The sequence below is a fragment of the Macrobrachium rosenbergii genome, chromosome 54 (genome assembly GCF_040412425.1).
Source record: "Macrobrachium rosenbergii isolate ZJJX-2024 chromosome 54, ASM4041242v1, whole genome shotgun sequence".
Classification (NCBI taxonomy): Eukaryota; Metazoa; Arthropoda; class Malacostraca; order Decapoda; family Palaemonidae; genus Macrobrachium; species Macrobrachium rosenbergii.
In genome coordinates this window covers 17411907-17435102 of record NC_089794.1, presented here as the reverse complement: position 1 = coordinate 17435102, position 23196 = coordinate 17411907, and the positions used below count along the sequence as shown (strand labels likewise).

At 36.2% G+C, this 23196-nt stretch overlaps 1 protein-coding gene across 1 annotated transcript in view; it reads left to right on the top strand.

The window, feature by feature from the left end:
- The window catches only part of LOC136834591 (adhesive plaque matrix protein-like), a 21955-nt gene extending 2331 nt beyond the window's left edge, over nucleotides 1–19624 (top strand). Inside the window, exons 2-8 of the mRNA XM_067097171.1 lie at nucleotides 400–866; nucleotides 10043–10091; nucleotides 11478–11540; nucleotides 11829–11932; nucleotides 16459–16501; nucleotides 18221–18361; nucleotides 19048–19624. Of these exons, the coding sequence (XP_066953272.1) occupies nucleotides 400–866; nucleotides 10043–10091; nucleotides 11478–11540; nucleotides 11829–11932; nucleotides 16459–16501; nucleotides 18221–18361; nucleotides 19048–19494 (1314 nt within the window). The 3' untranslated portion in view covers nucleotides 19495–19624. The remainder of the gene's footprint in view (nucleotides 1–399; nucleotides 867–10042; nucleotides 10092–11477; nucleotides 11541–11828; nucleotides 11933–16458; nucleotides 16502–18220; nucleotides 18362–19047) is intronic.
- Nucleotides 19625–23196: the final 3572 nt, after the last annotated feature.

Below are 23196 nucleotides of genomic sequence, written 5' to 3'. Positions count from 1 at the left end.
ATCTATGAATAAGTTATGTATGCCATTTATCCTCACTATCCTCACGAAACATTTTTAGATGACCCACCATAGTCAAATAATTGCCAGGTACTTAATTAATTGATTCTACCAACAATGGCAGAGTGGGTTTGAACGGAATGTGCCCAATTTAAATAGTACTGTATGGATTCAATAACTTTCTGATGTATTTATCATATTAGTAATTAATAGCATTCTAAGTAACTATAACCATGGCCAGTGGATATGGATGTTTCCTATGAATACATTATTCTCGAAATCAGACGCACTGTCGACAGATAGGGTGCCCGGGCACGATGAGCAAATCTTTAGACTCACTGGCCATGCCTATATTACAATTTAAGTTCATGATCTGTTCACTAAGGTCAAATACCATTCCAGGTACCAGTCTATTCCACCGTGTACAAGCAGCAATTCGTCCCAACCACCCTCTACCATACCCACTACCACACCCAGCACCAAACGCAGTACCAAACCGAGTACGTGCCCAAGTACGTCACCAAGACGACGTACCAGACCAAGATCCAGTACGTCACCAAGTACCGCACCCACCACCACACCGACTACCGCACGCAGTACCTGACGCAGGTGCAGTACGTACCACAATACATCACCAAGACGGACTACGTCACACAGCACGTCACCCAGAAGGCGTACAAGACGGTGTACAAGACGCAGTTCGTGCCCCAGTACTTCACCCAGACGCAGGTGCGGCATCACACCGAGTACCAGTCCCAACTGGTGCCCCAGTACTACACGGTCACCAAGTACGAGAAGACTTACAAGACCGTGTGCCCACAGCAGGCCTACGGGTATGGCTATGGGTACGATTATCTGAATTATGATTACTGAAGAGTTGTCTGCTTTCATTCCATGTATATAGGTCTATTTATCAACATAAGAGATGCGTCGTTGTATTTTCCGACGTTCTTTAATCATGTGATGTATATGTATTTATAAATAATATTTATTTAATATTCAGAATGCTAAGTGGTAATTTTGTTTTACATTAACATTACTATAATGAGTAAGAATTTTCATGTTATATAGTTTCCTATACAAAGGCACATATATTTTACAAAAGGAATGTATATAATCATCTTTTCCTACAACACCGCGGGATACAGAGAGTTACTGGAGCAATAAATGAAAATCCACATTTAAGTATATGAACAAAGCTGCATTTTTCAAAATATAAAAACAACTGGATAAAAATAAAAATATATATTTTCATCCAGCTGGCTGAAGAGGACTGCTGTCCAAACGGTCGAAAGCTCCCATTTTTCATTTTTGTATTTTGATTACAGCTTTGCTAATATACTGTACATAACTGTGGATTTTCAGTTATTATTTCCAGTTTCAGTATAGTGATGCACCATAGTTATTGGGGTATATCACAGTTATGTACAGTATAGTGATGCAGCATAGTTATTGGGGTGTGTATACGGATATACCTTCAAGGAGTTGCGTCCCTGCCCCTTAGTGACCACCAGATCCAGTTGGCCCAGATGGTAGTACTTGCATTAGGGGCCCCAAGCTCAGATTACGGGCATCCTGCTGACTTGTAAGCTGACGCATGGCTTAAGAAAGACCATGGACCGACAGCTTTTTTTTTAAGGCATATGGTCTAAGAAAGACTATGGGGTGACACCTATCTGATAAAGGCACATTGCCAAAGCAAGACCATGAGGTGACACCAATTTGTTAAAGTCACATGGTCTAAGTCTAAACAATCATGGGCTGACACCTCTTGGTTAAAGGCACATGGTCTAAAACAGACCATGGGCTGACACCTATTGGTTAAAGGCACTTGGCCTGAAACAGACCACGAGCTGACACCTATTGGTTAAAAGCACTTGGTCTAAAACAGACCATGGGCTGACACCCATTGGTTAAAGGCACATGGTCTAAAACAGACCATGGGCTGACACCTATTGGTTAAAGGCACATGGTCTAAAACAGACCATAGGCTGACACCTATTGGTTAAAGGCACGTATTCTAAAACAGACCATGGGCTGACACCTATTGGTTAAAGGCACTTGGTCTAAGACAAACCATGGGTTGACACCTCTTGGTTAAAGGCTCATGGTCTAAAACAGACCATGGGCTGACACCTGTTGGTTAAAACCTAGACCCACAATCGAAAATTGTAGCATTGCTCGGGAGGATCGCCAGAAATCACAAGCCAGGAGATGAAGGATAGCCTTAGGAAGATTATCCCATAATTCTGTCACAGCTATAACTGAGATTCTAGAAAACTGTGTCCTACTGAACCTCACAGAAGAAAAGGTAAGGAATACAGAATTAACACGAAATTGAGCAACAAGTTCTCGAGTTCCCTTAGTAAGTACAACATTCGTTCAAGTTCCAGTGTGTAAGTAGAATATACTTTTGAGTTTCCGCCTTATGCATACAATATGCGTTCGGGTTCCATCCAGCGAGTACAGTAAACACTCAAGTTACATTAACTAAGATATCAATCGCTTAAATAAACAAATACACGTCATTTTCCGCCACTAACATCACTGAAACAATTGCAATAAACGTTCTTGGGAAACTGTAGTCAAGGAAGGAAGTAATCATTTTGTACTTTGTGAAGTTGAAATATTATGGTCGGATTATCAGTGTGTGAAGCCATTTGTCTTGGAGTTAACTCAGAGGCAGGACTTGCTATATTTTGAAGGAATGATGCATAGATGATAATGTTGATAATGTATCATAATAATGAGACATTATTGTTATCATTATGAATATCAAAACTGCCATTGCTGTTGTTGTTTTTGAATATGATTTGAAGCCACCAAAATATGTCGTGGTAAAAAATCACGGAAATAAAATAATTAATTTATATCCACACAAACACCCCCATACCCATTGACACGTGTTTATGCACAAATATACACACATACACACACACACACTCACACAAACACACACACACATCTATATATATATACTGTATGTATATATATATATATATATATATATATATATATATATATGTATATATATATATATATGTATATATATATATATATATATATATATATATATATATATATATACAGTATGTATATATATGCATGCAAGCGCGCGTGTGTTTGTGTGCGCGCGTATGTAAGTGTGTGCGCGCACACTCGCGTGTGTTTGTGCGCGCGTGAAGGTTTATTTAGCCCAAGAAAAAACTCGAAAAAAAGATTTCCATCCTCAAAACTCCGAATGGACTGCAGAGTCATCCGTCATTGCAGTCATGATGCGGATGAGAGGATGAAAGGAAACCTTAAATGACTTAGCGTTCTGACAAAGTGATGAATTACGAAAACGAGAGAGAAAGAGAGAGAGAGTTTTTTCTGACGTCATACGAGAGAGGGAGGTTGGGGTTTCCCGATGTCATACGAGAGAGAGAGAGAGAGAGAGAGAGAGAGAGAGAGAGAGAGAGAGAGAGAGAGAGAGAAATTAAGGTTTTTCTGGCGTCACAAGAGAGAGAAAGACTGGGGAATTTTTCTGGCGTTACATGAGAGAGAGAGAGAGAGAGAGAGAGAGAGAGAGAGAGAGAGAGAGAGAGAGAGAGAGACTGGGGGTTTTCTCTGGCGTCACACGAGAGACTGATAGACAGATAAACAGAGACAGACAGAGAGATAAGGGTTTTTCCGGCGTCATATATAGAGAGAGAGAGAGAGAGAGAGAGAGAGAGAGAGAGAGAGAGAGAGAGTTTGGGAGTTTTTCTGGCGTCACGAGAGAGAGAGAGAGAGAGAGAGAGAGAGAGAGAGAGAGATTGGGGTTTTCTTCGTTATAAGAGAGAGAGAGAGAGAGAGAGAGAGAGAGAGAGAGAGAGAGAGATCGGGTTTTTTTCTGGCGTCAACGAGTAAGAGTTAGAGATAGATTTTAATTTTGACTTCACTGGTGAAATAAAGGTATTGGGTTAAAATTACGTATGGAAGAAAATAATTGCTTTTAATCATCAGTCAGGGATCAGTAACTCAACCGAGGTTCGATGCTGCTCAGTGATTTGAAAATCATATCTCAGGTATAATTGCCTTGTTGAAATAGCTGTCAATCACCCAAAGAATTGACTCATCACTGAAAGTTTCTGTAAAGAAACGCTCATTAAATATATCTAATTACGTATATTACCATTTCTACTCGTATTTCCCAATATTCTTTAGGATACGCTTTCCGCTGAAGGCCTTGGGATCTTTCAGAAAATTGTTGAAGAAATCCTCTTTCTACTATGGGAATCAAACCCACACTGGTTAGAAGGCAGAGGTTTATGTAATCCCAAAGCATTAAGAAGAGGAGGGGGGGGGGAAGAATTCTTTAATTATTTTCGCTCCGGTTTCAAGGTTTTCAGTAATGTCATAAATATCATCTAATATTAAATTAGTGCCACTACACCTTGGAAATAACTTATACCCAAAGGAAACTATAACTGATAAGTGCATCTACCGCAGACAGGATTCGAGCCTAGGTCTTTGGCCGAATGGTCAGAGTCGACCATCTATCATTCTATAGGAAATTACAGTTGATAAGTACATCTTCCCTGGGCCAGGATTCGAACCCGGGCCTTTGGCCGAATGGTCAGAGTCGACCATCTGTTAACATGTTTAACCCCTCAACATTTCACTTTTACAGATTTCAATACTAGTCGCTTCAGTCTAGCTCTTTTCTGCAGCTATTATTTTAGACATTGCTCTCAAGTGACCTCTAATCTAAAACTATTCAGACATTACTTCAGGGATTACTAACCTGAATCCAACTTGTGCTTGCTCAGCCTCATCTCGCAAAAACAGGAGTCGAGAATTAGCCTTCCTGAATCTCTCTGTCCCTCGGAGGCATGAAAGTTTCGGAACTCCCTCTTACCTTACGTGTTTCCAGAGGCAAGTCGTTCTTTCAGTGAGCGAGTCTGTTCTCCTGAAAAGGGGGAAAATAGTAAGTCTGTCATTTCTGAAATAGAAAGAAAGAAGACAAAATCTGGCTATTTAATAAAATACTATTACATTATTGTTACTTACAGCCGACCAGTTAACGGGAATATTAACCTTTTTCCCGTGTTATTAACAGTAAGGGGGTAGTGCCGTCAGTGCACCTCATGTGGTGCACTGTAGGCATCAGTTAAGGTTCTTTCCAGCGTGCCTTCGGCCCCTAGCTGCAACCCCTTTCATTTCTTTTACTGTACCTCCTTTCATAGTCTCTTTCTTCCACCTTACTTTCCACCGTCTCCTAACAGTTGATTCATATTGTAACTGCGAGGTTTTCCTCCTGCTACACCTTTCAAACCTTTACTGCCAATTTCCGTGTCAGCGCTGAATGACCTCATAGGTCCCAGTGCTTGGTCTTTGGCCTAAAATCAATATTCACAATTCAACAGTAATGACCATAAACGCCCATTTCGCCACTAATAACGAAAATGAAAAAGGTAATGATAAATTCAATATTGACATCGAAACTGATAACAATTAACTCAGTATCAAGAGAAAATTAAAATGGTAACCATAGTATTTATGGAGTCTGATAACGATAAACTGAATTGAACTGAATATAGAATTTAGGCCAAAGGCCAAGCACTGGGACCAATGAGGTCATTCAGCACTGCAACGGAAATTGACAGTAAAAGATTTGAAAGGTGTAACAGGAGGAAAACCTCAAAGCAGTTGCACTATGAATCAGTTGTTAGGAAAGGGTGGAAAGTAAGAAGGAAGAAAGAGAATATGGAAGGAGGTAGAGTAAAAGGAACAAAGGGTGTTGCAGCTGGGGGCCGAAGGCACGCTTCAAAGAACCTTAAGTAATGAATTATATTCTCGATAATAACGAGGAAGATCAAGATGATAGTGACAACTTCATTACCATGAACAATAATGAGGACGATTAATACTTCAGTGTCCGTAACAATAACTGAGATGGTAATTACAGCCTAATTACTAACGACGAAAATCAGCATAATAACAACCATTTCATTACTGTTAACGGAGTAGAATATAGCAATAGCTCATTGCCAATAAAAGCAATGAAAACAAGGATAACTCATTACCAATAACCAGAACAGATATGCCGATTAACTCGTCTCCAATAATGAGACTGATGGCAATTATAGTGACCCATTACAAACTTACGAAACTGGCTATAACGAGTCCCTCATTACCCATAACGAGACTGAAAATAAAATTAACTTCGTCACTCATAACGAGAGAAACGATATCGACGCCCTTATTAATCATAGCTTGACAATGTTATTAACGATAATGAATCTGAAGATGATTAAACATAGATACCACGTCATCTGTTGTCAAGTTCATAGAAATTAACCAATCCTTAAAAGATATATTACCTTTCAACTCTCATGGCTCATTGACACGTCATTGCAATAACGCAATGACGGCCCGTGACAGAAGATACGTCAGTGTGTATGGTATTGAGTCATGAAGAATAAATCATTTCACGGTTAGCGCTGGCGGCGATAATTTTGGTAGAATTATGGGGCACATGACTTGTAGGCAAGTGGTAAGCTAATCAGTTAAAAAAAATGGTTGGTTTAAAGTAATATGTCCGAGGGATATCGTATTTCAAGTAATTACGTGTTATGAAATTAGAAAATTATTTACTATCTCAGTTTTCTTCCTCAGATGTTATGTTATGCTATGTTATGTTTTGTTACAGCAAAATAATGATACTAACGAGTGAATGTGTACGAAGTTCTAATCTTGGTTTCGAAAGAAAGCTGTTGCATTTGTAATGTTACAAATACTTTAACGTGAATTGGGTCAAATGTCACTAAATATAAGAGGAAACTTGTTATCATCAGCTATTTTGGAGGGCCACAATCTACCAAAAGCATGATGCATTCTTTGATTTTCCAAGCGCTGTAATCAATATGGCTGGCCCTCAAATTAGTATTTCTGATTAAGTCATACTCCTATTGGGCTATATTAAAAATCGCCAAGCATACTAGAATGGCATTTTGAGTTATTTTTCACATTTATAACTAGCCACATTTCCATGGGGAAGCTGACTGTATTATTCTTGTAAATGAAGGTTCGTCAATGCAACTCATGGGATGATTTCTTCTCGAATGTTGAGCCATCGCATTAAAAACAGGTCGTTCAATGGCGCTTGTAGACGTGCTTCGTTGGAGAAGCAGGAGGCTTTCATCATCTTCAGAGAAGGAATATGTCTGATCTGACATGGAATAATTATACCCAACTAAGAGCTGTTGTGGCTCAGAGAGTTTATGCTTCAGTTGAAAATGAACGGTGGGCTGCCGTCAATAGTACCACCTTTGGTCGAACAGAAGGCTATGACACCACTCACTGTCAAAAGGACAACGCGTACCCCTTTTGGGTGAAGTGTTTGAGAGCTGGCGGAATAATGCGATACTCATAATGCCCTCCCCATGCAGCCTCCTTTATTTTACACATGCTAAACTAACGAGTTTGCTTTTCAGTTCAGAGAAATTAAGAGTTTTCCCTTGACATTGATGCTTATGGAGGCCTGAACCTAAATGCGTTTTTCCTTTTTTCATGACACTTTTGTTACTTAGATTTTAAGTTGTCTGCTACTTTCGTGCTTTGCCCTACACACATCATGAACTCGAGACCGGGCTAAAATAAAAGCAACTCACAGCATCTGCTATAAACAAATTTTTCACTGAAACTATGAAGGTAACTTGAACTCGGTATTGTTTTGATGATAATTCACTTATTTCAATGAAAACTTACAAAACTGTTTCATGATCAGTTACTGCTGCAGTGTGGGGTCTGCGGTGCGAGGTTGAAACCAACATTCTTTGGAAGCTTGAATGCCAAGTCAATGGCCCTTTTGATGTGTTTGTTCCATGTGAATAGGTTTCATCTACTGTGATAATAATAATAATAATAATAATAATAATAATAATAATAATAATAATAATAATAATAATAATAATAATAATTACTGGGAAATTAAAAAAGTAAAAACCAAACTTAACTGGAAAATGATCTCAGCCATACGAATAAAATGATGAAAATTATTTTTGTATTTGCACAAGCGTCTAATCAATGAACTTTGGCAAATAAATGCCCAAACGCTGATAGCTTTCAGTATGAGCAAAATGAAAGGCGGTAGAGGATATGTTTTCATAATCGTGTGAGTGCCCAATTTGGTTGGGGAAATTGGCAGCTGTCTATCTTCCCCACTCTTAAATCCGGCTCTGATTTAACAATTATGATATAAATCAATTTTTTATAATTATTTATAAAGAAAACACTAGAAAATGGGAGAAAATGTGAAAAAAGTAAATTTAAAATAAATATGAGAAAGAGAAATAAAACTGATTAAGAATTGAGTAAGTAAAATAGGACTTTCGTAAACTGTAATTTTTACTTGAGTTCAAGTAACGCCATGTTTGAGTATAGTAATGTCTTCGTGAAAGTTCGTAATTACAAGTTTATTCTTACGTTTAGTGCAGTAAGAAATTACAAATGCAATAACGTTGACCAATGAGTTTTTTTTTTAAAGTTTACCGACATGTTACCCCATAATCTCTTCACTCGTTAGCATTATTAGTCTGTCTCTTCTTTCTGTTATTTCCCTCTATCTCCTCTTTACTTCTTCCTAATGAACACCTTAATATTCTTTGGAAGCTTGAATTTCAAGTCAATAGCCCCTTTGGTGGGCTTGTTCCACATGAAAATGTTTCATCTTCTGAATAATAATAATAATAATAATAATAATAATAATAATAATAATAATAATAATAATAATAATAATAATAATAATAATAATAATGTCATGATATACAGTATGTCTAAGGGGGAAATTTTGCTTAGTGAACATGTCTTGATTCACAGTACCGATAATTCTGAGATGCAACGGTGTCACATGAACACGTTGCATTTAGACGATCATCACCAAACTGCAAAAAGTATCTTCACGAAAAACAAGTAATAAATGAGCCCAAGTTTCTTCGGCGCAATCGAGTTTTCTGTACAGCGTATAATCAAGACCACCGAAAATAGATCTATCTTTCGGTGGTCTCGGTATAATGCTGTATGAGCCGCGACCCATGAAACTTTAACCACGGGCCGGTGGTGGCCTATCCTATATCGTTGCCAGAAGCACGATTATGGCTAACTTTAACTTTAAATAAAATAAAACCTACTGAGGCTAGAGGGCTGCAATTTGGTGTGTTTGATGATTGGAGGGTGGATGATCAACATACCAATTTGCAGCCCTATAGCCTCAGTAGTTTTCAAGATCCGAGTGCGGACATGAAAAGTGCTGACAGAATAAAGTGCGGACGGACAGACAAAGTCGGCACCCTAGTTTTCTTTTACAGAAAACTAAAAGTGAGTGTTGTCAGCAATTTTTAATCCAGTCAGTCACGAAAAAAAGAATGCATATTAACTACGTACAAATTTAACCAGAAAATGTCACATTTAGACCTAACGTAAATGTGAAATCGAAAATTCGAAACATCTTACATCGGCCATTGAAAAAAATAGTGACTGGCAACTGTTTAAAAAAAGTAATTCTTAAAAATCAAATTTGCACATTGCATACTCACAAACCGAACGAAAAAATATCGATCTGTACCTAACGAAGCATGAACATTCAAATTTAGGACAAACTTTACAGAAACAGCTCAAACTTTCAAAGGCAAGACAGAGTTTTTCTGAAATAAACACTTTGGCAACTTAGATGCTCATGAAACTGTTCCCATAACTAAATGGGAATTCGGAAACAAGGTAAAATTATAGGCTAATTATTTATTATTTTTATTATAAATCATTTAAAAAAACAGTATAAAATTCATGAGTTGACAACTGCCTTGTCGAATTTCTTAATTTACTCATTAATTATTCCAAAGCTATTGCTGAATAGCAATTCATGAACTGGTAACTATTCTGCACACGCATGCGTACAAAGACCAAATCCCATTTGCTTTGATTAAGACCACAAGGAAAATTACGGTAAAAAAAAAAACCATGAGTATAAATTCCTTACAAGGATTACTTTTTTAATATAAATCATGATAACATATCATTACAGTCGATATCTCAAAAGAGAAGAAGAAGAAGAAGCAGAACACGAAGAAGAAGTAAGAATTAAATGACCGAGGAATTATAGCTAAAAAAAACTTCGAAGAATGTGAGCAAACTAACTGACAGTCTTCTTCTGTTTAATCTTTTGACAAGTGTCACACATTTTTTCCCGTCGAATATTACCAGAGATCATTTTTCCCGGCTATTTATAAATCACTTTCTCTTTTTCCCGCAATGTTAGATTCTGCTACGTAACTTCCAGATTATTGTAAATCGGTTAAATAAAAAAAAAAAGACGTTGGATTAAGATGAAGCCGTTTGTGGATCCTGTGATGTTACATTGAGGCTTCATGCTCCGTTGAACAGGGTTGTTCCGACTCATGTTGATGTTTGTTAATGTATATAGTTATGACTGCTTGACTAACTTCCGTTTATTTATCTCCGTTGCCTGGATGTTTAGTCGGCAAGTTATTGTAATGGGCTTTTATGCTGGGTTCATGAATCTGGATGATAATAATATAAAACTAATAATAATATGATTTTTTGCATATGATTCTTCAAGTAAACCTTTCTCTCTCTCTCTCTCTCTCTCTCTCTCTCTCTCTCTCTCTCTCTCTCTCTCTCTCTTTATGCTGGGTTCATGAATTTGGATGATAATAATAATATTAATAATAATATGATTTTTTTTGCATATGATTCTTGAAGTAAACCTTTCTCTCTCTTCTCTCTCTCTCTCTCTCTCTCTCTCTCTCTCTCTCTCTCTCTCTCTCTCTCTATATATATATATATATATATATATATATATATATATATATATATATATATATATATATATATATATATATATATATACAGTATATAGAAGAAGGAAATATCTCCATAATGGCAGAGAATCTCTTCTCCAGCTGCTAAAGGCAATAGCGCTATTAGCTCTTGTTGGATGCTAAAAAGAGAAAATGATTGCATCCTGGCTGGAGGCTGTGGAACGAGTCACTAAATGGCCGGGAACTTATGGCTGATATTTCAAAAACAATGAAGAAGAATTAAAATACTGAGACTTGGGGCTCTGAATGCGTGTGGGTTTAGTACAGAAGCTAAGAAATGTATGGTAAGTTGTCTTGTTTGAGCTAGAAGGCTGACAGGTTTGTCACCGATGGAGACAAAGGTGAAAGGGAAGTGTGTGCAGGATTGGGAAGACCAAAGCGTAATGGGTAGCTGGGAGGTAGAGATATAGAAACGATTAATGTTGGATTGTCAAAACGGCTCTTGAGCACAAGTGAAAGAGTACAGATTTGTTATCTCACATATTTAAAAAATATTGACAATTTCGATTAACTACTAAGGAATCTACGTAAAAGATTGCAAGGAAGGTTTACTAAGAGAAAGAAGAATAAAAAATTCTTAGACTTTTTCTGAGTTCCAGCGACTTGCAAATTTCACAGGTAAAGGAGGTGGCGACAAGAACAGATGACTGCTGTTCCACATTAAGCAGCTGTGCTGAAGCTGTGAGACCACAATAGATATAGCTTCAAAGCCGCTGAATAAGAAAAATTCGTGAATGAAGTGTGGAATGACTAATGTTTGCAGATGATGCAGTACTTGAATGGGAATAGGAAAAGGAAACTGCAGAATCAATTCGAAAAGCTTATAAGTATTGGAAAAAGGAGGAGCTTACAATTATTTGCAAAAGGATGGGGTTAAAAGTTGGCAGGCGTACTCTTAAGGGTTACTCCCTAAAAAGTAAGGAAGAGCAATGATTATGAATGGTGCAAGTAAGTGGATGATGCGTATAGGTACCTGGGAACAAAGTAAAGGGTGATAGCAAAGTGAGAGATGAGGTGAACCACAGAATAGGTGAAGCTGGAAAGGTAAGAGAGCATGTGCAGAAGATTGGAAAGTGAGTTGGGAATGTATGAAGAAGTTGTTGAGCCAGAATCTCCTTTATGGAAGTGAAGGTACTGCTGAATATGAAAGAAAGAAAAACGGTGGAAGTTGCTATGGTGAACTGTTTGCATTATATATGTGACACAAGAAGAACTTGAAAGGGTAGGAGACGTAAAGATGCTTGGAAGTGGTAATTAGGTAAACCACGTGAAACGATGGATCAAAGTATTTTGAGATGGTTTGGCCATGTAAAAAGAATGGAAGACGATAGACCGGTGAAAGAGGAAGACCTAGAAAGGGCTGGATAGATGCCGTGATAGATGTGTTGGAAAGGAAGAGCCTTAATACAGGAAATACAATTAAGCAAGCAAGATAGAGGTACGCAGTGTATGTAGGTGGGTTGTTTGACTGCTGACGAGCCTCTGGTGCAAGTGAATTTTGTGGCTAGTACGGAAGCATTTTCCTGCATAGGGGTGCATGTACGATTCACCAACTGAAGTATGAATATAGCAGTGGCCATTTTTTCAAGCCACCCACTTTGTGGGAAAATATTTACAAGAGTTTGTGTGCATTTATGTTCTGACAGCACACATACATAAATAGAGGGCGTGGCATAATCAGTAACCATGGAAAAAATGGCCTTATATTTCAACATTATGTAATTTCTAGTAATTATTGGATCATTATCTCTTATAACAGAGATTTCAGAAACATTAGAGAGGTTATGGAGCGTCCAGTTCTCAAGCAGAGACCTGGATTCTTGCAAGATTTTATAACCTGAGGAAACAGATGCACAATGACAAGGTCTCTCGTTTAATATCTGTAGGAGATTCTCACAGTTGAGATTTGTCCAAAGCAATGAATACAAATTCAATTACTGATTCTTGATAAGTAATAGCCACAAAAGTGGAAAGCCATGGCCATGAAAGATTATAAGGGTTCTCTCTCTCTCTCTCTCTCTCTCTCTCTCTCTCTCTCTCTCTCTCTCTCTCTCTCTCTCAAAACATTCACACCCGTAAACACACATAGTGCAGTGAAAACCAAAAGTTTGAAAATTGAGGTTATTATTGTGATAATTATTAGCACAAAGATGACATAAGGTAAATTATACCTCTCTCTCTCTCTCTCTCTCTCTCTCTCTCTCTCTCTCTCTCTCTCTCTCTCTCTCTCTCTCTCTCTACGACACACACACACGCACACACATATATCTTTACTGTAAATCAAAAGTTTGAAAATTGAAAAATATTTATTTTGATAATCCGTTGTGCAAAAGTGACATGAGGTAAATTGCACTGAATTTCTCTCTCTCTCTCTCTCTCTCTCTCTCTCTCTCTCTCTCTCTGACACACACACACACGTCTTTACTGATAACCAAAAAGTTTGTAAATTCAAAAATACATTAAGTGGACGCAGTAACTAACAAATCCGCTATTATTATTATTATTATTATTATTATTATTATTATTATTATTATTATTATTATTATTATTATTATTATTATTCCAAACCAGCAAACATTCATTGGTAACAATCCCAAAAGTCAAGTAACTTGCAGATTAGAGTAAAAAAGAAAAAATAAAGGATATAACAAACAAAGAAAGGATAAACTGGAAAGCAACTTAGTGCATAGACGCAAATTTCAGTAAGGAAATTAAGGCAAGGTGCACAATACTTCAAAGTGGCATTGCAGCAAGAGCTCGTGCTGGCATAAGGCCAGTTTAAACAACAACAACAATTATGAAATTTAACATCATTCATACAGTCAGGAATACCATTCAACATTTTTCAAGTTAAGAAGAGAAGGAGTGGGCAGACCTTCCTGCTCTTATTTTAGATCATTTGGGGTTGCTTGTGTGTGTAGAAGTGTGTGTGTATTTACCTATAAGCTTTTCTCTATATTTGCATATCCTTCTTTATTTCTTTCAATACTATCTAGCAATGATCCGCTCTTTAGTTTTTTTTTTTCAAAAACGCATATCATTCCCGCTCTGTAAATCAATGTACTTTTGGGTTTGTACCATACTAGTTGTTGTTCGCAATGGATAAGAATAATATTTTCTGAGGTTCATACTTAACTTAGTAGTTACAGCATGAATGTGACAGTGAATAGAGCCTTTTTAGTTTGTCTGTCCGTCCGAACTTTTTCTGTCCACTCCAGATCTTAAAAACTACTGAGGCTAGAGGGCTGCAAATTGTTAAGTTGATCATCCACCCTCCAATTCATCAAACATACCAAATTGCAGCCCTCTAGCCTCAGTAGTTTTTATTTTATTTAAGGTTAAAGTTAGCCATAATCGTGCTTCTGGGAACGATATAGGATAGGCCATCATTGGGGCTGTGCTTAAAGTTTCATGGGTCGCGGCTCATACAGCATTATACCGAGACCACCGAAAGATATATCTATTTTCGGTGGCCTTTATTATACGCCGTAGCGGCTGTACAAAAAACTCGATTGCGCCGAAGAAACTTCGGCGTATTATTTGTTTCTAGTTGGCCGCCCATTTTTTTTAAGACAAACAAAGTAATAATGATAATTATACGCGTTCTGCAAAGCTAGAACGATTGCAGATCTTCTAATCACTGAATGTTATTTTTAAAATGACTGTTTTCCATACATTTTGTATCTCCTACTTCCCCTATTTTATTTTGCTTTTCTATTACCACATTTCTTTTCATATTCCGCATTAGGAACGTGTGTAAGCCGAGGCAAAGAGGAACGTAATAACAACCATAATTAGTTAAATCGAGACAGAGAGGAAAAAACATGAGCGGTGGATAGAAGCTGGATACCATTGTGGAAACATGCGATACTAAGTGTAACCTTTTTTTCTTGCCTTAACCAAATTAACGTACCCCAATTACACTGGCATATTGTATTTCGGAAAACCTGAATAAAATTCAAGATGCAAATCTCTTTAACTCATAGAGATTGAAGATATCACACAAAGAACAAAGCTAATGTCATATCAGACAAAAAGCATGCAAGAATAACTGATTCATCTACATCATCGTCTTGTGTCTAAAACTGGCGTCATACGAATTCGTTTTATAGTCCAGCTTGGCGTTCTGATGCCGGATTTTGAACCAGTGAGCAAAATTAACGTCAGCTTCTTCATTTTAATGTTCTGATATCTTTGTGCGAAATCATGCTTGACTAAAATATTGAACCCCAATATTGGTCAGTGGGGACGTTGCTGAAATTTGCCAGATAACAATACCCAGCGACAAATACTTGAGAAAAATCCAAGGCATTGAAACAATGCCCAAGGACCCCCAGACCCCATGCCCATGACAAAGGGAAATGATGTCAAGGGTATGCCGAGAGTCAAGTGCCCTGCTTGCGCGACAAATAGGGCAAGAATTTCCCCTCTCAAAATACACTGAAAATCTATCATGATTTTTTCCTTTGCACTATCTTCAGGTTTTGTGTTATTTGGCAGACTGAATTCATAGACTTAAAAACACTTCAAAAAAGAACAATGAACTGTGTGCATGTTTTAATAAGAGACCAATGGAAGCGATAAAGTCGCCTCTTGAAAGAGGGAAAATGATACAATCAAAGAATATGAAAGCTTGAAGAGAATTCCAAAACTTGGCATCAGAGATAAACGAACAGCCACCGAGCACGGATGCACGAATGTATGCATTTACTTTTCAATATGCAAGTAATGGATAAGTATAGGTATTAATACTAAAGGGTCTTAATAACCGAGAAGAGTAAAGATATTTACAAGATAGAAGTGAGTGATGCAGTGGTTGCAGAAAGGGTTGATAGGCAGTTGATGGGCCTTCTGAGTAAGTATACAAAGTGTTTGATGAGAAAGTCTTCAGCAAAGGGGATTCATCCTTCATGCAGAACCTTATGGATGAATATAGAAGTGAATATTTTTGTGCTTGTGTTCATAACCACCATCATTATGGAAAATGGCATATTGGTGGATGTGTATATATATGTACATACATATATATATGTATATGTGTGTGTGCTTGTATATATACACATATATTCTTGTATATATATATGTGTATATATATGCATTTATATATATATTAATATATATAAATGTATATATATATTTGGGTGTGTGTGTGTGTTTTTGGCGTATGTATGATTAAATAAAAGGCTGCCTATTCTTCCCTATTTGCTTTGGAACAGTGTCTTAGAGAGAGAGAGAGAGAGAGAGAGAGAGAGAGAGAGAGAGAGAGAGAGAGAGATATCATCAAACTTTTTCAGTATCGTACCATCTCAAATTTCCTTTAAAAAACAAAAACAAAAATTTAAAAATATAGCACTTTTGTCTATATTTATCATTACTGTTAATCGAGTGGTCGGCAAGAAAATAAATTGAAGTAAAACTCACCACCAGCGTAAAAGACATACACTTTATGGCATGCAACAGTTATTTACATTTACCTGAGAGAGAGAGAGAGAGAGAGAGAGAGAGAGAGAGAGAGAGAGAGAGAGAGAGAGAGAGAGAGAAGGAGGTCGCTCGTAGGGGGTTCATTGCCTATAAATATTTCGGGTCGAACCGCTCACAGCAGTTCTGGCTGGGCTCTCGGAAAGGAAACATTAACCGACAAGGTGAGAGAGAGAGAGAGAGAGAGAGAGAGAGAGAGAGAGAGAGAGAGAGATTGCCTTCAGTGTTACAGAGAGATACACACGGCTTGACTTGAAAAGAACGTTAGGAAATACCTCACAATAATTTGTAATTGCTTCTTTTGATGGAGCAAGAGGCTGTTCTGGCATAAGACAGGCTCACTCTGGCTTGCATAACAATATAGTGAACGTAGATGCATGCACATGCATGCATACATACACTGGTACACATACACATGTGCAGACATACATACATACATACATTTACATGCATTCAAATAAGATGGATATATTTGTACACATGACAGACAGCATAAAGTATAGATAATAGGGGCATGCAGTCGCACACTTGCATGTAGACAATTAATCACCACATTTACTTACATTTACCCACCCGTGAATGAAGAGACTGATTCATTTGTACTCAACTCCAGGATGTTTATTCAGCTTCTTTGGATCTGAAAGTTCGTAAGACAATATTTTCTCAAATACTAAACATTTACGCATTAACCTAGAAAAATCAAATGATATTTTTAAACCATGTTTAACATTAACATATTCAGTAACGCTTTCAATTTTCAATTTTATTTTAGAAAAATAACCTGAATTTCATGAAAAGAGGCATGTTTTTAAATATAAAATAAATTTTTCTGTAAGAATAACACCTGAATTATTTTTATTGTTGACATGACAGATATCTTCAGCTTTTTTACTCTCTTATTTTAGGAAATCATGTAATATTTTTTTTTTCTAACTGTGATCTTTCAAAAATTGATGTTCTCTCTAATATCGGGTCTCATATCTGAAAGAAATAAATAAAAATTCTTAAACTGCGAACTACAAGGGAGCAACAATTCCTCTAATCTTCAAAAAGAGGAATATTTTGTCAGTTTCCTTTCCTACTGTGCTTGATGACAAAAGTATAAAATATGGCCCCGCAAATTTTATCTTTTTTTTTACTTCATCAGAATCACTTGAAGATTTTGAAATGATACCTTGAACAGAAGAAGAGAATATTGACAGCTGGACAGAAAAAAAAACAGTTTATTCTAGTAATGTTTTCCTTTTTGTGCAAAGTAAATTCAAATAGTTTACTAAATGACTGCGTTATGCTTGTGTATGTTTGCCTGTTTTTCTTATTTATTCTTATTTATTTACATTTGCCTTCTTTCTCTTTTAACTTTTTCATGTAATGGATATCCATTTACGTGAAAGCTTGGCCTTTCGGGTTTACTCCATATGAATGCTTGTCTGTTTTATAATAACAATAATTATAGATACCTATCACATACTTAAGATTGCCATAAAATATATAGAAAATATTTTAACTCCTACCTACAGGCTGTGGAATTCTATTTTTTTCCTCAGTTCTCCTCCCCAATTTAACAAACTTTTTCTTGCGGGACTGGAGTTAAACTGGACATTAACAAAATTATTAAGTTATTAAGTAAAATCATAATTGGGATTTAAAAACTCCATACAAAGTCATTTACTCTCGCCTCTCCCTCTTTTAGGTTCCTGGGTCTCCTTGTGACCCATTGCTTTTCTAACTTTCTCCAAAGGTCTGTATCAAGTTTCAATAAAGGTCACTGGAACTTATGTGCCAAAGGTGTCAGGTATTCAACGGCAATCAACTTTTAAATCACCACAAAATAATTTAAAGTAAGATGTAAAAATCCTTATAAAGTATTTTTCCCTTTACAGATGATGTCGCACATCGTGGTATTCTTGCTTGCCGTGTTGGCAACACTGACTAAAGGAGACGGGAGCTATGGACCCCCGCCACCTCCACCTTGCTATCCGAAGACAGAGTACGTCACCCAGTACCAAACTCAATATCAGCAGGTATGACAAGCGTTTCGAACTTGTTGTGTGTCCCTTTCGGGAGGAAACACCCGTCTGTAAACTGTCTTCCCTGGTGTACTTGTATCTGTATGCAGTTCTGTTAATTCTTTGTGTTGCTCTGAATTTTATTCTTTAGTTGTCTTTACTAGTTCTTTCTTATTTAGTTGTCCAGCTTCTTCAAGTTCCTTTTACTTCTGTTTTCTCTTCTTACATGAGACCAAAGCCCTAGGGAGAACCCTGTGTGAATCTAGATATGACTCACTGGTTTCGTCAAATTCTGTTATTGTAATTACGAAAGACAGGTTACGCCAGTATCTGTAATGAATAGTTAAGGATTCGGAAAGCAAAAGTAACTTATGTGGTTACACTAATTATGCCTTGGCTTTAAAAGATAATTAGAGTTTAGTTCAGTTCACCCGTTAGTTAAATGAATTATCTCCGGGAGGGAGGACCATCAGGTCCAAGTTTCACAAGATTACCTTCTAAGTTTCACAAGGTTACCTTCTAAGTTTCACAAGATTACCTTCAAAGTTTCACAAGATTATTACCCTTGTGGTTTTACTTTTTGCTTAAGCATTTGTGTACCTAAACCAACTATCAAAGTTCACCTAAAAAAAAAAAACACTTAATCTGTGCATATAAAAAAAAATTCAGAGATATTCAGAAATGTATTCCTCTTCTTCCAGGTACCAGTCTACTCCACGGTCTACAAACAACAAATCGTCCCCACCACGATCTACCAAACCCAATACCAAACGAAGTACCAAACCCAGTACCAGACCCAATACGTACCCCAGTACATCACTACCACCGTCTACCAAACGCAAGTCCAATATAAAACTCAATACCAGACCCAGTACCAAACGCAATACCAGACGAAGTACGTGACCCAGACCCAGTTCGTGCCTCAGTATATCACGCAGACCCAGTACCAAACCCAGTACCTGACGCAGACCCAGTACCAGACCCAGTACAAGACGGAATATAAGCCCCAGTACATCACCCAGACCCAGGTACAGTACCAGACCGTCTACAAGACCCAAACTGTACCCCAGTACATAACGGTCACTAAGACCGAGCAGAGTTATATGACCGTTTGTCCACAGCCTTCCTACGGCGGTTACGGAAAATAAAAATGTTTTTGTCAGAAGAGAATTATCTATGACTATTAGTCAGTTTTATTGCCATATCAGCATTTCACTGTTTATACTGGAAAGGATTTACTGAAGTTGTACTTGTACTGAACGAGGGAAAAATTACACATTCGAGAAAGCAAAACTGTTTATTCTTCTCCTTAACACTAGTGGTGGCTTCAGAAAAGACAAGGAAGAAGTCACTACGGCAGTCAGCCTTTAAGTAATAAACCAAAGACCATTTCAGACGGCTCCTCAGCTACTTGTTACGCTCCAAGACGAGCTGGATCATTCACGTCTTGCTTGCTTGCACTATATTGGGGCAAGGATATTATTCTGTAGAAGTAAACTCTTATATAGTGATCAAGCTAAAAGGCTAGATTTTGAGTGACGTGAAACTGATTCTCATCAGTTTAATAATCTCAAAGTCGAAGGAAAGTTTTCGTAGCTTAACATTCTTCTTCTACGAGACCAAGTTCCATTTCGTTGGTTACAAGCAAAAAATATGTATGCAGCTTTTAGTGTCTACCTGTTTTACGTGCAAGAAAAAAAGAAAGTAAGAGCATTCATATCTGTTAGTCTTTATAGGCCAGATCACTATCTACGATCACATTGAAATCCCAGCCCCAATATACAGTACATAATTCCTATGCCTCTTGATGACTTCTTACTAATGCGTTGGAATTACTTCCAGATATTGCTTTAATTACTTCACCAAAGAGAAAAAAGTTTTCAGAATCACTCCTAACTGATGCATTGAAATTTTTACTTGTTCCTAATTTAGTCTTTATCGAAATTGATGAGATTTTGTGGGATAAGCAAAAAAAAAAAAAAAAGCACACAACCCTAACCAGCTTAATGCAAGACTGGTATCATTCAGATTATTTTGACTTCATCATTGAATTATGTGTTTGTTAACAGCAAATGGAAAAAGATAAAGGTATATATATATATATATATATATATATATATATATATATATATATATATATATATATATATATATATATATATATATATAAATATATATATGTATGTATATATATGTATATGTATATATATATATATATATATATATATATATATACATATACATATATATATATATATATATATATATATATATATATATATATATATATATATATATATATATATATATATATATATATATATATATATATATATATATATATATATATGACTATCTGTAACATGTGGTCTATATCTATGGATCTGGGTTATCTAATTAACTTTCACGTCCCATTATTATTAGAATAAAACCTAAAACGTCACTAAATGAAGAAGTTTTGTAAGTCGTAGAAAGTGGGGGATTGAAAAAAAAAGGCAACCTATAAAAAGTCAAAACTTACAAATCATGTTAAGTTCCTGTATGTACTTGAGAGAGAGAGAGAGAGAGAGAGAGAGAGAGAGAGAGAGAGAGAGAGAGAGAGGATTGGGAAATTTATTAAGCCATTACTACCACTAATTTGTTGTATCTGGTTACCCGATGTACTTGATGATGGATATAAGCATTTAAGACAGAGTTCGCAATTAAAAAAATAGTTTTTTATCTACATTTATTCTGAGTTGGTAAAGAAGACCACGCTCCTATTTAAATCATATATAGTACAATTTATTAATAAAAACATAAAGAAGTAACTCTCTCTCTCTCTCTCTCTCTCTCTCTCTCTCTCTCTCTCTCTCTCTCTCTCTCTCTCTCTCTCAATGTGTTCGTTTAACGAGGACAATGTGCTATCTTCACATGCATTATTTTTCTATTACTGCTATGTGAAATTTTCTTACCACCGGCATAAAATTACGGAAAAATACGATCTCATTCCCTCTTTCATACATAATAAATCTTCAGTGCGACGCAGATATATATAAAAAAAATGCGATTTCAAAGCATAGAATTTCGATGTATCATAGTGACTCAGCGATATTAGGTGGTGAAAAGCTTAAATGGCAATGAGTAAAAGTGATTTATGTGTACAAGGACGAAGAATTTTTGGAAACTGATCTCCAAGAACAGAAATTTAAGCCTTTCATTAAATTTCGTTCAGTTTCGTCAGTGTGTCTTCTTCTCCTGTTACTGATTTTCTTCTCAATGGAGAATATTTTAATGCTTTTTATATATATATATATATATATATATATATATATATATATATATATATATATATATATATATATATATATATATATATATATATATATATATATATATATATATATATATATCTATATATATGGTGATAAACAAAGTTCAAAGACCTTAAGTTAGCATGAACGACGCAATCGACAAGAATATCATTATTATCATTATTTCTTATCGATATGTCATTTTTCATTTTGCACAATTAAAATAAACCGAATTAAACGATGATTATGGTAACAGTCCTTTCCATGTATTTACCACCACTGTATATTTCTTGTTGAATTAGATACCACAATTCTGATCTATGTTTTCTTAACCCAAATTTATTTTGTTATTTGTTGATTAATATCTAAATTTTTGTAAGGTTAGGTGAGAATAACTTAGGTTCAGGGAACGATCTATTTCCCTACCCTACCAAGCTTAGGAACTATCTTCTAGAATTTTTTTCAAGTTAAAATTTCTAATTTCGGGGATAAGCCCTTTATTACCATTCCCTTCCTCTCTCTCTCCCTCTCTCTCTCTCTCTCTCTCTCTCTCTCTCTCTCTCTCTCTCTCTCTCTCTCTCTCTCGTCCTAGACTAGATAAGACTATTTTGAAAAGCACGCCAAAAAGGTCCCTATTTTTATAAAAGAATTTAACTGACAGATTTATTATTATTATTATTCTTACTATTTGGTTCCCCTTCCCAACGGCCTCCCATGCATAAAAAGAATAATTACCCCCAATCGCTCTTCTTAATTTGTCAACCTATAATTATGGGAAAACTCGCTCACTAACTGAGGCTGCAGTGAAAGTAGTCAAGCTAAATTTATCAATCGACATTTATTCAAGGGAACACGCTCACTCACTCTGTTGGCTTCTCCGGCCTCACTGTGACCCATTTCCCTTCAATCCATCCTCCCAAAGGCGTCAGCAAACAGGTGAAACCTCCGAGGGGCCTTAAGTAAGTCGTCAGGAATTCAACTTGACCCAGTAGCTATCACTTTCATGCAAATAAGAGGACCAAGCAAAGTGCTTTTGTCAGTCCGCAAGGAGGAGAGAGAGAGAGAGAGAGAGAGAGAGAGAGAGAGGAGGAAATAATTTTTTTCTCCGTTGTACCTTACCTTTTTCCCTCTATATTTCTTGTTGAAATTTCAGTTAAATAATTTTTACTCAATCGTTTTTTAAATTAGTTTTAATAATAATAATAATAATAATAATAATAATAATAATAATAATAATAATAATAATAATAATGATAATAATAGTAATATTATTATTATTATTATTATTATTATTATTTTTATTATTATTATTATTATTATAATCTTTCCTTATGTTTAAGTTACCACCTATTAATTGACAAGAAACCTCACTATTCGTTATTATTATCATTACTGCAGACTATGAAGAACAACTACGTTCTTTGGAGATGAGAACAAAATTATGCCATTTTATTGCGTGTTCAATCTTGATATATTATTGAATGTCCAAGAATATGTCAAGACTTAACGCACGAGAAAAGTTCACCAAAATATCACATTATTATTATTATTATTATT